This window comes from Aotus nancymaae, unplaced genomic scaffold (assembly GCF_030222135.1).
Source record: "Aotus nancymaae isolate 86718 unplaced genomic scaffold, 86718_ANA_hifiasm-v0.15.2.pri h1tg000006l, whole genome shotgun sequence".
NCBI classification, from domain to species: Eukaryota; Metazoa; Chordata; class Mammalia; order Primates; family Aotidae; genus Aotus; species Aotus nancymaae.
In genome coordinates this window covers 2803641-2816485 of record NW_026988417.1, presented here as the reverse complement: position 1 = coordinate 2816485, position 12845 = coordinate 2803641, and the positions used below count along the sequence as shown (strand labels likewise).

The 12845-nt window shown below is 46.9% G+C and overlaps 1 protein-coding gene across 3 annotated transcripts in view; it reads right to left on the bottom strand.

Moving 5' to 3' along the window:
* Positions 1-11485: 11485 nt before the first annotated feature.
* Positions 11486-12845, bottom strand: part of FAM193A (family with sequence similarity 193 member A) — a 194366-nt gene continuing 193006 nt past the window's right edge. For all 3 annotated transcript variants that reach the window (XM_064365352.1, XM_012466903.3, XM_012466902.2), the window contains one exon: positions 11486-12288. In XM_064365352.1, the coding sequence (XP_064221422.1) occupies positions 12195-12288 (94 nt within the window). In that variant the 3' untranslated portion in view covers positions 11486-12194. The remainder of the gene's footprint in view (positions 12289-12845) is intronic.

The following is a 12845-nucleotide window of genomic DNA, read 5'->3' as shown; positions in this document are numbered from 1 at the left end:
CCGCCTCAGCCTCCCTAGTCGCTGGGACTACAGGTGCGTGCCACCATGTCCCGCTAATTTTTGTATTTTTAGTAGAGTCAGGGTTTCACTACGTTGACCAGGATGGACTCGATCTCTTGACCTCGTGATCCGCCTGCCTGGGCCTCCCAAAGTGCTGGGATTACAGGCGTGAGCCACTGCGTCCTGCCTACAGGATCTCATTCTTTACATCTGAATAGTACTCCACTGTGTATATATACCACATTTTCATCATCCATTTGTCTGTTGATGGACACGTAGGTTGCTTAAAAGTGCTGTGATAAACATGCGGGTGCAGACCTCGTTTGGATATTCTGCTTTTCTTTACTCTTGCTGGGTATATACCCAGCAGTTGGATTGCTGGATCATACGGTAGTTTGTTTTGAGACAGTGTCTTGCTCTGTTTCCCAGACTGGAGTGCGGTGGCACCATCTCTGCTCCCTGCAGCCGTGATCCCCTCGGCCTCCCGAGTCGCTGACACTGCAGGCACGCACCGCGCTGCCCAGGCTGGTAGCGCTTGGTTTCCCGAGGAGCCTCCATCCTCCCTTCCGTAGCGGCTGTACTGACTCACTGACAGCATGCGACCTTCTGTTTTCTCCACATCCTGGCCAGCGTTTGTTCTGACTTTCGGAGATAAGTCATTTTCAGTGAGGTGAGATGATTCTCATTGGCATTTTTACTTGCATTTCTCTGATGATCAGTGACGCTGCACACCTTTTCATATATTTATTTGCCATTTGTATGTTTTTTTGTTTGTTTGTCTGAGACAGAATCTCACTCTGTTACCCAGGCTGGAGTGTAGTGGCACCATCTCTGCTCACTGCAACCTCCGCCTCCCGGGGTTCAAGGGATTCTCCTGCTTCAACCTTTGGAGTGGCTGATACTATAGGGATGCACCACAATGCCCCAGCTGTTTTTTTTTTTTTTGTATTTTTACTACAGACAGGGTTTCACCACGTTGGCCAAGCTGGTCTTGAACTCCTGGACTCAAGCAATCCACTTACCTTGGCCTCCCAAAGTGTGGGGATGACAGGCGTGAGCTATCTTGCCTGGCCGGCATGTCTTCTTTTGGAAAATGTTTAATCAGATCTTTTGTCCATTTTAAAATCAAATTATTAGATTTCTTTCCTCCCGAGTTGCGCTCCGTACATATCCTGGTTTACCTCCTTGTCAGACGGAGAGTTTGCAAATGTTTCCTCCCGTTCTGTGGCTTGTCTCCTCACTAGAGTCCTTTGATGTGCAGAAGCTTCTTGAGTGTTTCAAATGTGAACACGTTTGTCCATTTTTGCTTCAGTTGCCTGTACTTTCGGGTATTACTCAAGAAATCTTCACACAGACCAGTGTCCCAGAGAGCGTCCCCGGTGTTTTCCTTTAGTAGTTTCGTAGCTTGAGGTCTGAGATTTAAGACCTTAATCCACTTTGGTTTTTGTATATGATGAAAGAGAGGGGCTTAGCTTCATTCTTTATTATATTTCTTTTTTTTTTAATTTTATTTTTCTTTTATTTATTTATTTATTTATTATTTATTTTTTTGAGACAGAGTTTTGCTCTTGTTACCCAGGCTGGAGTGCAATGGCGCGATCTCGGCTCACCGCAACCTTCGCCTCCTGGGTTCAGGCAATTCTCCTGCCTCAGCCTCCTGAGTAGCTGGGATTACAGGCACGCGCCACCGTGCCCAGCTAATTTTTGTATTTTTAGTAGAGACGGGGTTTCACCATGTTGACCAGGATGATCTCCATCTCTTGACCTCGTGATCCGCCCGCCTCGGCCTCCCAAAGTGCTGGGATTACAGGCGGGAGCCACCGCGCCCGGCCCCCGGAAGTGCTGGGATTACAGGCGGGAGCCACCGCGCCTGGCTTTCTTTTCTTTATTGTTGTATTTTTTATTTTCTTGAGACCAGGTCTCACTCTGTCACCCAGGCTGAAGGGCAGTCGTGTGAACATGGCTCACTGCACCCTCACTGGGCTCCAGTGATCCTCCTGCCTCAGCCTCCCAAGTGGCTAAGACCTCAGGCATGTGCCACCACACCCATCTAATTTTTGACTTTTTGTAGGGACAGGGTCTTGCCATGTTGCCGAGAATAGTCTTGAACTCCTGGGCTGAGGTGATCCTCCTGCCTTGGCCTCCCAAAGTGCTGGGATTACAGGCATGAGCCACTGTGCCCAGTCTCCCTTCCTTCCTCCCTCTCTCCCTCTTTCTTTCTCTCTCTCTCTTTCCTTCTCCTTCCTTCCTTCCTTTGCTTCTTTTCTTTCTGAGTCTTGCTCTGTTGCCCAGGCTGGAGTGCAGTGGTATGATCTCAATCTCAGCTCACTGCAACCTCCATCTCCCCAGTTCAAGCAATTCTCTTGCCTCAGCCTCCCAGGTAGGCGCCCACCACCACACCTGGCTAATTTTTGCATTTTTAGTAGAGACAGGGACATGTTGGCCAGGCTGATCTTGAACTCCTGACCTTAAATGATCCACCCACTTTGGCCTTCCAAAATGCTGGAATTACAGGCATGAGCCACCATGCCCAGCCTCTTTTCCCATTATATAGGGTGGTTTCACTTTTTTCCCTCCTCTGGAGACAGGGTCTTGGTCTGTTGCCCCAGGCTGGAGTGCAGTGGGTGCAATTTTAGTTCATTGCAACCTCAAACTTCAAGGCTCAAATAATCTTTCTACCTCAGTCTCCTAAACAGCTGGGACTACAGGTGTGTACCACCATGCCCAAATAATTTTAAATTTTTTTTTTTTAGTATAGATGAGGTCTCACTATGTTGCCCAGGCTAATCTCAAACTCCTGGGCTCAAGCAATATTTCTGCCTTGGCTTCCAGAGGTGCTGGGATTGCAGATGTGAGCCACTGTGCCCAGCCTGATTTCTGTATGGTCTTGATCCTGTAACTTTACTGAAATTGTTTAATATAGTCTTAGTAGTTTTTTAGTGTATTCCTTAGGATTATTTACATACATGATCATGTCGTCTGCAAATAGCAATAGTTTTACTTCTTTTCCAGTTTGGGTCCCGTTTATTTTGGCATCTTGCCTAATTGCTTTGGCTAGAACCTCCAGCACAAGGTTGAATAGAAACTGCAAGAACAGACTTCTTCACCTTGTTCCTGATCTTAGGGGAAAGCATCCAGTCTTTCACCACATTAAGGATGATACTAACTGAATTTTTTGTAGATGTCATTCTTCAGGTTGGGAAAGTAATCTCCTATTCACATTTGGTGAAATGTCTTTGTCGTGCAAAAGTGTTGGATTTTGTCAAATGCTTTTTCTGCATCTATTGAGATAATCATGTGATTAAAATTTCTATTGATATAATGTATTACATTAATTATATGTTGGATATTGAACCACCCTTGAATTCCTGGGATAAATCCCACTTGATCACAGTGTGTATTCTTTTTTATATTGCTGGATTTGGTTTTCTAGTATTTTATTGAGAAATTTAGCATCAATATTCTTTTTCTTTTATATATATTTTTTATTGCACTTTAGGTTCTGGGGTACATGTGAAGAACATGCAGGATTGTTGCTTAGGTACATACATGACAATGTGGTTTGCTGCCTCCATTCCTAACACCTATAGCTGGCATTTCTCCCCATGTTATCCCTCCCCAACTCCCTACCCTCCACTGGCCCTCCCCTAGTCCCCCCCAACAGACCCCAGTGTGTGATGCTCCCCTCCCTGTGTCCATGTGTTCTCATTGTTCAATGCCCGCACATGTGGTGTTTGATTTTCTGTTCTTGGGTCAGTTTGCTGAGAATGATGGTTTCCAGTTTCATCCATGTCCCGACAAAGGACACAAACTCATCGTTTTTGATGGCTGCATAGTATTCCATGGCGTATATGTGCCACATTTTCCCTGTCCAGCCTATCATCGATGGGCATTTGGGTTCGTTCCAGGTCTTTGCTATTGTAAACAGTGCTTCAATGAACATACGTGTGCATGTATCTTTATAACAGAATGATTTATAATCCTTTGGATATATACTCAGTAATGGGATTGCTGGGTCAAATGGAATTTCTATTTCTAGGTCCTTGAGGAATTGCCACACTGTCTTCCACAATGGTTGAACTAATTTACACTCCCACCAACAGTGTAAAAGTGTTTCTATTTCTCCACATCCTCTCCAGCATCTGTTGTCTCCAGATTTTTTAATGATCGCCATTTTAACTGCCGTGAGATGGTATCTCAATGTGGTTTTGATTTGCATTTCTCTAATGACCAGTGATGATGAGCATTTTTTCATATGTTTATTGGCCTCATATATGTCTTCTTTTGAAAAGTGTCTGTTCATAACCTTCACTCACTTTTGAATGAGTTTGTTTTTTTCTTGTAAATCTGTTTTAGTTCTTGTAGATTCTGGATATTAGCCCTTTGTCAGATGGGTAGATTGCAAAAATTTTTTCCCATTCTGTTGGTTGCCAGTTCACTCTCATGACTGTTTCTTTTGCTGTGCAGAAGCTCTTTAGTTTAATTAGGTCCCATTTGTCTATTTTGGCTTTTGTTGCCTGTGGGGAACCCCCACCAGCGTAGAGACCCCTTCATGTCTCCGCCATGACGGGGCATGAGCCCAGACACGTTCTCCCTCCACTGGGTGCAGTTGAGTGAGGCGGCTACAGGAGGACGTAGGGAAATGTTGAGCTTGCAGAGGGTCACTCTCAGTTCACTGCTCCTAAGGCATGACTGAGGTAATGCCAGATGTGATTAGACGAGACTGTTGTTTCTCTCTTGAAGTCCCTGTTCTGGGCTAGTTCTATGACTCTGTTTACCCGTAGTCACAGAAGCTTGAGATCATTCACATGTCACTAGAAAATTGCTTCCCTCCTGATTTATTGCTTACCCCACCTGTCTTGACGTCATTTTCTGTAACAATGGATAAGAGGATAAGAATCTTTTGTGACCTTTAGGTAAACCCGCAAGTTGCCCCCTCCCTTGGTTACTTTGTACCACCCGTGGTTACTTTGTAACTTTCTGTTTTCCCCGATAATGATTCTGTAAGAAGACTGACCTCAGTCACTGTATGTAAAACCATATATAAGCTCTTGTGCACAAGAATAAATCACTGATCTGAGCACAGCTCATTTCAGACCTCCAGACCCATTTCTCTATCTCTCTTTTCTTCCGCGCACTCTCTCTTCCAGGTATTAGGACCCTCTTGCTGGTCAAGAGATCCCTGGCAGACGTGCCGATCTCACGGCCAACGCCAATGCTTTTGGTGTTTTAGTCACAAGGTCCTTGCCTATGCCTATGTCCTGAATGGTTTTGCCTAGATTTTCTTCTAGGGTTTTTATGGTGTTAGGTCTTATGTTTAAGTCTTGAATCCACCTGGAGTTAATTTTAGTGTCAGGTGTCAGGAAGGGGTCCAGTTTCTGCTTTCTGCACATGGCTAGCCAGTTTTCCCAACATCATTTATTAAACACTGAATCCTTTCCCCATTGCCTGTTGTTGTCAGGTTTGTCAAAGGTCAGATAGTTGTAGATGTGTGGTGTTGCCTCCGAGGACTCTGAGGTTTGCCTATAGTTTTCTTGTGATGTCTTTGTCTGGTTTTGGTATTAAGGTATTACTGGCTTCACAGAGTTAGTTGTGAAGTGTTTCCTCTTCTATTTCTGAGAGAGTTCGAAAAATTAGTTTCAATTCTTTAACCGTATGGTAAAATTCAGCAGTGAAAACTTGTAGGCTAGAGCTTTTGTGGGTACTTTTTCCTGTTTTAAATTATATAGGTCTGTTCAGATTGTCTGTTTCTTCTGGAGTCAGTTCTTATAGTTTGTTCCTGTCTAAAATGTGTCCATTTCATTTGCTATGGTTTATATGTTCATATGTTAGAACCTAGTACCCAAGGTGATAGCATTAAGAGGTGGGGCCTTCTAGGAAGTGTTCAAGTAACGAGTGCTCCATCATCATGAATGGGATTATAGCTTTTAAAAAAGACGTTGAAGGGATCATCCTCATTCCTTTTTTGCCCTTCTACCATATGAAGACACAGCAACAAGGTACCACTTAGGAAGCGGAGAGTGAGCCCTTACCAGACACTGAATCTATTGGTGCACTTTGCTCTTGAACTTCACAGCCTCCAGAACTGGAATAAATAAACTTCTATTATGTATACGTTACCCAGTCTGTGATATTTGGTCATAGCTGCATAAATGGACTAAGACATCATCTAAGTTACCAAATTTGCTGGCATATAATTGTCCTAGTATCCCTTTAAAATCCTTTTTATTTCTGTGTGACCAGTTCTGATTCTAGTAATTTGAATCCTTCTGTCTTTGTCAGTCTTGCTAAAGCTGTCAATTTTGTTTACCTTTTTAAAGCTTTTGGTTTTGTTGATTTTCTCCATTATTTTTGCATCCTCTATTTCATTAATGTCTGATCTAACTTTTATAATTTCCTTCCTTCTGCTTACTAGTTTGCTCTTTTTCCAGTGTCTTAAGGTGACAAGTTAGTTTATTGATTTGAGATCTTTCTTCTTTCTTAATATAAACATTTTCAACTTATGGGATGTGTAAGTTACTATTTTTCAGTTTGGGAGGTTTTCAGCTATTATTTCTTTGAATATTTTTTCTACTCTTTGCTCTCCTTTCGATATTCCCATTACACATATGCTGGTATGCTTAATGGTGTCCCACATTTTCCTGAGACTCTTTATTTTTATTTAATTAATTATTTATTTTTTGAGACAGAGTTTCGCTCTTGTTACCCAGGCTGGAGTGCAATGGTGCGATCTCGGCTCACCGCAACCTCCGCCTCCTGGGTTCAGGCAATTCTCCTGCCTCAGTCTCCTGAGTAGCTGGGATTACAGGCACGTGCCACCATGCCCAGCTAATTTTTTTGTATTTTTAGTAGAGACGGGGTTTTACCATGTTGACCGGGATGGTCTCGATCTCTTGACCTTGTGATCCACCCGCCTCGGCCTCCCAAAGTGCTGGGATTACAGGCCTGAGCCACCGCGCCCAGCCCAACTCTTTATTTTTATTATTTTTTTCTCTGTGTTCTTTGGCTGGCATAATGTCTATCAGCCTATTTTCAAATCCACTTATTCTTTCTTCTGCTAATTTTAAAATTTAGGCTGGGTGCAGTGGCTCACACCTTGTAATCTCAGTACTTTGGAAGGCTGAGGTGGGCGGATTACCTGAGGTCAGGAGTTAGAGATGGTGCCACTGCACTCCAGCCCGGGTGACAGAGTGAGACTTTATCTCAAAAAAAAATTTTTTTTATTAAACTTTTCAGATTCCATAATTTCCACTGGTTCATTTAAAATAATTTCTATCTTCATTTGATGTAGCCTTATTACATAATTTTTTTTTTTTTTGAGACAGAGTCTCACTCTGTCACCTAGACTGCAGTGCAGTTGCACAATCTCAGCTCACTACAACCTCCGCCTCCTGGGTTCAAGCGATTCTCCTACCTCAGCCTCCTGAGTAACTTGGACTACAAGCGGGCACCACCACACCCAGCTAATTTTTGGATTTTTAGTAGAGATGGAGTTTCGCCATGTTGGCCAGGCTGGTTTCAAACCAGTCTCCCAAAGTGCTGGGGTTGTAGGTGTGAACCACCGTGCCAGGCCCCTGGTTAATTTTTTAATTTTAATTTTTAGAATTTTTTAGAGACAGGGTCTTGCCATGTTGCCCAGCCTGGTGTCGAACTCCTGGCCTCAAGCAATCCTCCTGCCTTGGCCTCCCAAAGTGCTGGGATTACAGGTGTGTGCCACCATGCCTGTTTACTTCTTTAGTAATGGGTTCCTTTAGTTCTGTAAACATGTCTATAATGACTGTTTTAAAGTCTTTTTCTGATAAATCCAACTTTGCTGCTTTTCACAGGAAGTGTCTGCTGCTAGCTTCTGGTTTTTGTTCTCATTTTTTCTGCCAACTATACATGGGTCATACATTCCAGTTTTTTTTGCATGCTTCATACCTTTTTGTTAGAAACTTGATGTTAGAAACAAATGCTTGTTCCTCAGTGCCAAAAAGAACTAGCACTAGAAGAATTTTCTCAGCAAGGCAGGGCGTGGTGACTCATGCCTGTAATCCCAGCACTTTGGGAGGCTGAGGTGGGCAGATCATGACCTGAGGTCGGGAGTTTGAGACCAGCCTGACCAACTTGGTGAAACCCCGTCTCTAAAAAAATAAAAATAAAAATAAATAAATAAATAATTTTCTCAGCAAGGCAATTTACTTCTACAGAAGGGTGCATCTCATGGATGGAGTTATGGTGAGAGCACTCCTGAACGGGGCGGGGGCGGGTTCTTAACCTCGATGCAGGTAGCCCCTACTGTCATTCCTCTATTGGCTAGGGTTGGACTGTGGTCTAAGCTAATTCCAATTGGCTATTTTAAAGGGAGCAGGGGTATGAGCCAGCGTGGCAGGTGAGCAGTTTGGTGGGAAGGATGGTTATGGAACAGGTCACTAAAGGTGGCTCAGGTCAGAGCAGGTGACCAGGATGAGTCAGGACAGAGCAGGTGACTAAAGGTGACCTAGATCAAAGCAGGCAACCAAGGGAACAGATGTGAACTACTGATTAGAACTGGTGGGAAAGCTGTTGACTGAAACTAGAGGCAAGGGGGTGAAGAGAACCAGGAAGTTCAACTTTAAGATGGAGAACAAATGATAGAGCTGAACATACTGACATACCGATGCTTTGAAGACGATGTTGGAGCTCACTGTATTTAACACTTGACATCTTAGATAACATATAGCAGCAATTCTGTGAACTATTTCCTTCTGTACTCCTTCCCACTGGGTCTTGTTTGCTTATCTGTTTAGTGGCTGGATTATCTTGTTAAGTCTCTTTAACACCCTCTCCCACTAGTATTCAGCCTATGACGCTGCTCCTCAGGGTGTGTAGTTTTGCACATGCCACACTCACCCTGGGATGACAGTCATTTTGGCATAGTTCTCTTCCTCTTTCCCTGATCACTTTCAGCCCTTAAACCACTAACTGCCAACTCTATTGTTTTCAAGTGACCTGGGGTACAAATGGCTCTACAAACAAATCCAATCAAATTCTGACTCCTTTGAAGGCATAGTTTCTGGGAACACTGTGCAGTATCTGTTCTGAGCCCTGGATGTCTCCTCCCAGCTCTTAGCTGAGCCTGTATCTTATCTCTGTTCCCAGGGTTTCACAGCCTTCACTGTTGCTGAGAGTGCCTTCAGGCTTGAACCTCTTTGTTGCAGATGAAGTCCGTTCCTTTGGGAAGAGATTAGGAGCTATCTGTTTTACCCTCTATTTCTCTACCCAGGCAAAATCTCTGCACAGGACTCAGAACTGAGGGTGCAGAAAACAGTAAGCATCTCAGTACAACTGTTCATTGTTAGGGTTTCCTTTCTAGCTATTGGTATACCCTTTCTGTTCATGACTATTACAGGTTGGGTATGCCTAACTCAAAATGTTCCAAAATCCCAATGTTTTTGAGCATTAAGATGATGCTCCAAGGAAATGCTCGTTGGAGCATTTTGGATTTCAGATTTTTGGATTAGAAACACTCAATCAGTAAGCATGACGTAAATATTCCAAATCCCAAAAAGTCTGAAACCTGACACACTTCTGGTACCGAGCATGCCAGATCAGGAGTAAGGGATTCTCACCCTGTGCTATTATTTGAGTCAAATGTGTGAGGCTCCCATAGGGCCGCCCCACCCTCCCCCATGTCATCAGGAACCCGAGGGGCTCCCATCAAGACAGGGACTCTGGAGCTGGATGTCCTATAAGTACCCTGGGATGTTGGAAGAATGAGTGGTTTCCAGGGAAATAGGGGAAGCTCCTTGGCAAGAGCATGGCCAGGAGAAAGGCTGGGAGCCTGAGGGCCAAATCGAGTAGGTGCAGGTCATGGGACAGGGCGGTGGAGAAGCCACAGGCAGGGCCCCCATGGAGGTGGGAGTGCTCAGAACTCTGAGGGTCTCTGGGTCCCAGCATAGTGCTTAGTGTGCTGCAGCACCCAGAGTTTCCCGTCACCACTCAGGGCCCTGCAGTTCCCCTCAGCAGCAGGTATGATTCTACTGGAAGAGGAGGCTGAGACCCAGACGTGGGACTGGCCCCCAGCACAGTGTCAGGGCTGTCCACGGGAACAGTGGGCCAGGCTCCGGGGGCCTGGGCAGGCAGCTTCCCCACAGGGCGAGGTCCGGTTCTGGGCCTTTCCCCAGCCCCAACTGCAGCCAGAGGGGGAGGCCGGAGTCCCAGGGCCTGCACTGGGGTTTCTGCCCTTTGAGGACACTACTGTTGCCGTGGTCACAGCCCAGCCTGCTTTGCCCTCTGCCCTGTCATCCCACGAACAAAGGAATGCTCTCTTCCTCACAACTGGAAAAAAATTAAGCGAGGAAAGTTCCTCATGCTGCACCTCCCCTGGCTGGTGACCCATTTCTGGCTCTCTGGGGGACTCGAGAGTTCTAGGACCTGCTGTCCCCACCTCATTCTCCTGCAAACTGGCACCCCGGTGGGGGCGGTGCCCAGGCCCTTGTCTCCCCTGACCTGCCTCAAGGACTCCTCACTCTCTGCCTTCCTGATTCCACGGCTTGGGACCCCAATCCCATCTACTCACACAGTATGAGGGTGAGCCCTCGTACAGGCTCTGTGCATGATCAGCAGCCCCCAATTCCAAACGTCTCTTCTGGGTGGCTGGTGGGTGCCCAGACTAATCCGTCCAGAACGGGGTTGGCAGTCCCACCGCCCACCTCCAGGGCACACGGTGCAGACCATCCCCTCTTCCTCCTACCTGTGTCCTATTCACCAGAAAATCCTGTGGCCTCATCGTTCGAACACCTCCAGAAGCTGGCTCTCTCCTCTTCACCTTCACTCAGGGTGAAGTCATCTTCCAATGGGGCACACAGAGGCAGGCTGCGCATGAGGCTGGGAGAAGTGGGAGCTACTGAGTGTCCCAGGTGGTGAGCAGTAACCAGGAAGCAGCTCCATGGGAGCTTCCTGTGAGATCTGCCTGAAGAGACCTCAGAAAAAAGGGGCCATCCTGGAATTCCTTCTTTCATTTTAAATACTGTTTACCTCATTTATAACTTATACCCAATTCAAGATTTGTAATCCATTATTTTATTATAAATCACATCCCACCCCACGACAGGAAGGGCACCAGCCTACAAGGCCCTGTGATCCCAGCCTGCGACCCACTCCCTCCTTTGCTCTGTGTGGCAGGGGCCTGTGGCCTCCTTTAAACCAGTACGTCCTAATCCAGGGTCCCCTTGTCCCCAGGGTGTTCCCAGCTGCTCTGTGGGGACCTGCTGACCCTGCCCCACCCCATTTGCTTTCAGCACTTCACAAATTGACCCTGATGATGTGGTCGGCTGCTGTCTCCTGCTGCCTGCTCTGCTGGGCACACAGAAGATGGCAGGGGCCCCAGGATCACAAAGCTGCTGCCTGGAGAGACCTGGGAACCGCGCCGAGGTGGTGTCCTGGCTCCCCATGGTGGGGTGCATCAGCTGCACGCCCTCTCCCACCATCCCCACCCCCCCAGCAGAAAGAAGCAGCCGAGGTCTCCTGCTGTACTAATGTATTCCATCTTTCAAAAAGAAAGACATGATTTTAATATTACTTAACAATATGTTAAAAAAGTAGCCAGGCAGGCCTCCGTGTTAATACAGTCGTACACTCTATAACAGACTTGATGGTGTGAGTACTGGGTGGGTTTCTGGTTTTTAACTTTCTCATTCTGCGAGGGATCTTACACAAGCTGGCTACAAGTCAGGGGGGATCACACACAAACAGCGCAACGTGTACACTCGGAGACAGGAGATTGTGGAGAACGAAGGAGGCCTGCCCCGCCCAGCCCGCCTAGGGTGGGACGCAGGGGCACAGGAGAGCTGAGTGACGGCCAATACCCCAGTGAGGACAGATGACAGGACAGGGCGCAATGCAGAGGCAACGGAGCCACGTGGATGATGCAAACTCCTATGTGGCCACGGCCCGGGCCTCTGAGGCCGCAGTGGTGGGAGGACTTGGCGGGAACTACTGTTCCAATCCGACAGCACAGAGCTACAATCGAAGGAGTCTCACGCACAGACTACACGCACACGAGCTAACAGCGTGGGCCGAGCATCAACTTCTCGGTCTGGGGTCTCAGGCGGCACCCGCTCCGCACAGCCCTTGGCCAGCACCGCAGCTCTGGGGTGCCAGCGAGGGGCCTGGCTCCTGGGGTGGCACAACCTGGCCCGCCTCTTGCGTGTCCCTCTCTAGGCAGTCCTCATTCAGTGGGCAGCAAAGGTGGCTTTTTTCAAGCTAAAATTGGACCAGTTGATAGACAGTCTTTGTCGGGTCTGTCTAGCAGAATCCAAGCAGAACCTGCAAAGACAAAAAGCCAGTCATGGAGGGAAACGGCCCACAACCAGCCTGGGGCTTGGCAAAGCCTAGCATGCTCCTGATCTTGCTAGAAACTCACTGCGGGCTAGGGGGTGTGGAGTCCCAGTGAGGGGCATGGTGTCAAGGGGCCCCTTCAGGCCTTGCCATAGGCTGCACCTGAGAAGAGGAAAGGGCTCAGGAGGTGTACTGGGTGGGTAGAGGGAGTCCTGAGAAAGAAAAAAAACTTTTAATCTGAGAACTGTGAGCCCCTCTTAAATTATCAGGCCCAGGTTGGGCATGGTGGCTCACACCTGTAATCTCAGCACTGTGGGAGGCTGAGGAGGGCAAATCACTTCCACGTATGAATTCGAGACCAGCCTGGGCAACATGGTGAAATCTTGTCTCGTTTTGTTTTGAGACGGGGTCTCACTCTGTTGCCCAGATTGGAGTGCAGTGGCACAGTCTCAGTTCACTGCAACCTCCACTTCCTGGGTTCAAGTGATTCTCCTGCTTTGAGATTACAGATGCCTGCCACCACGTACAGCTATTTTTGTATTAGA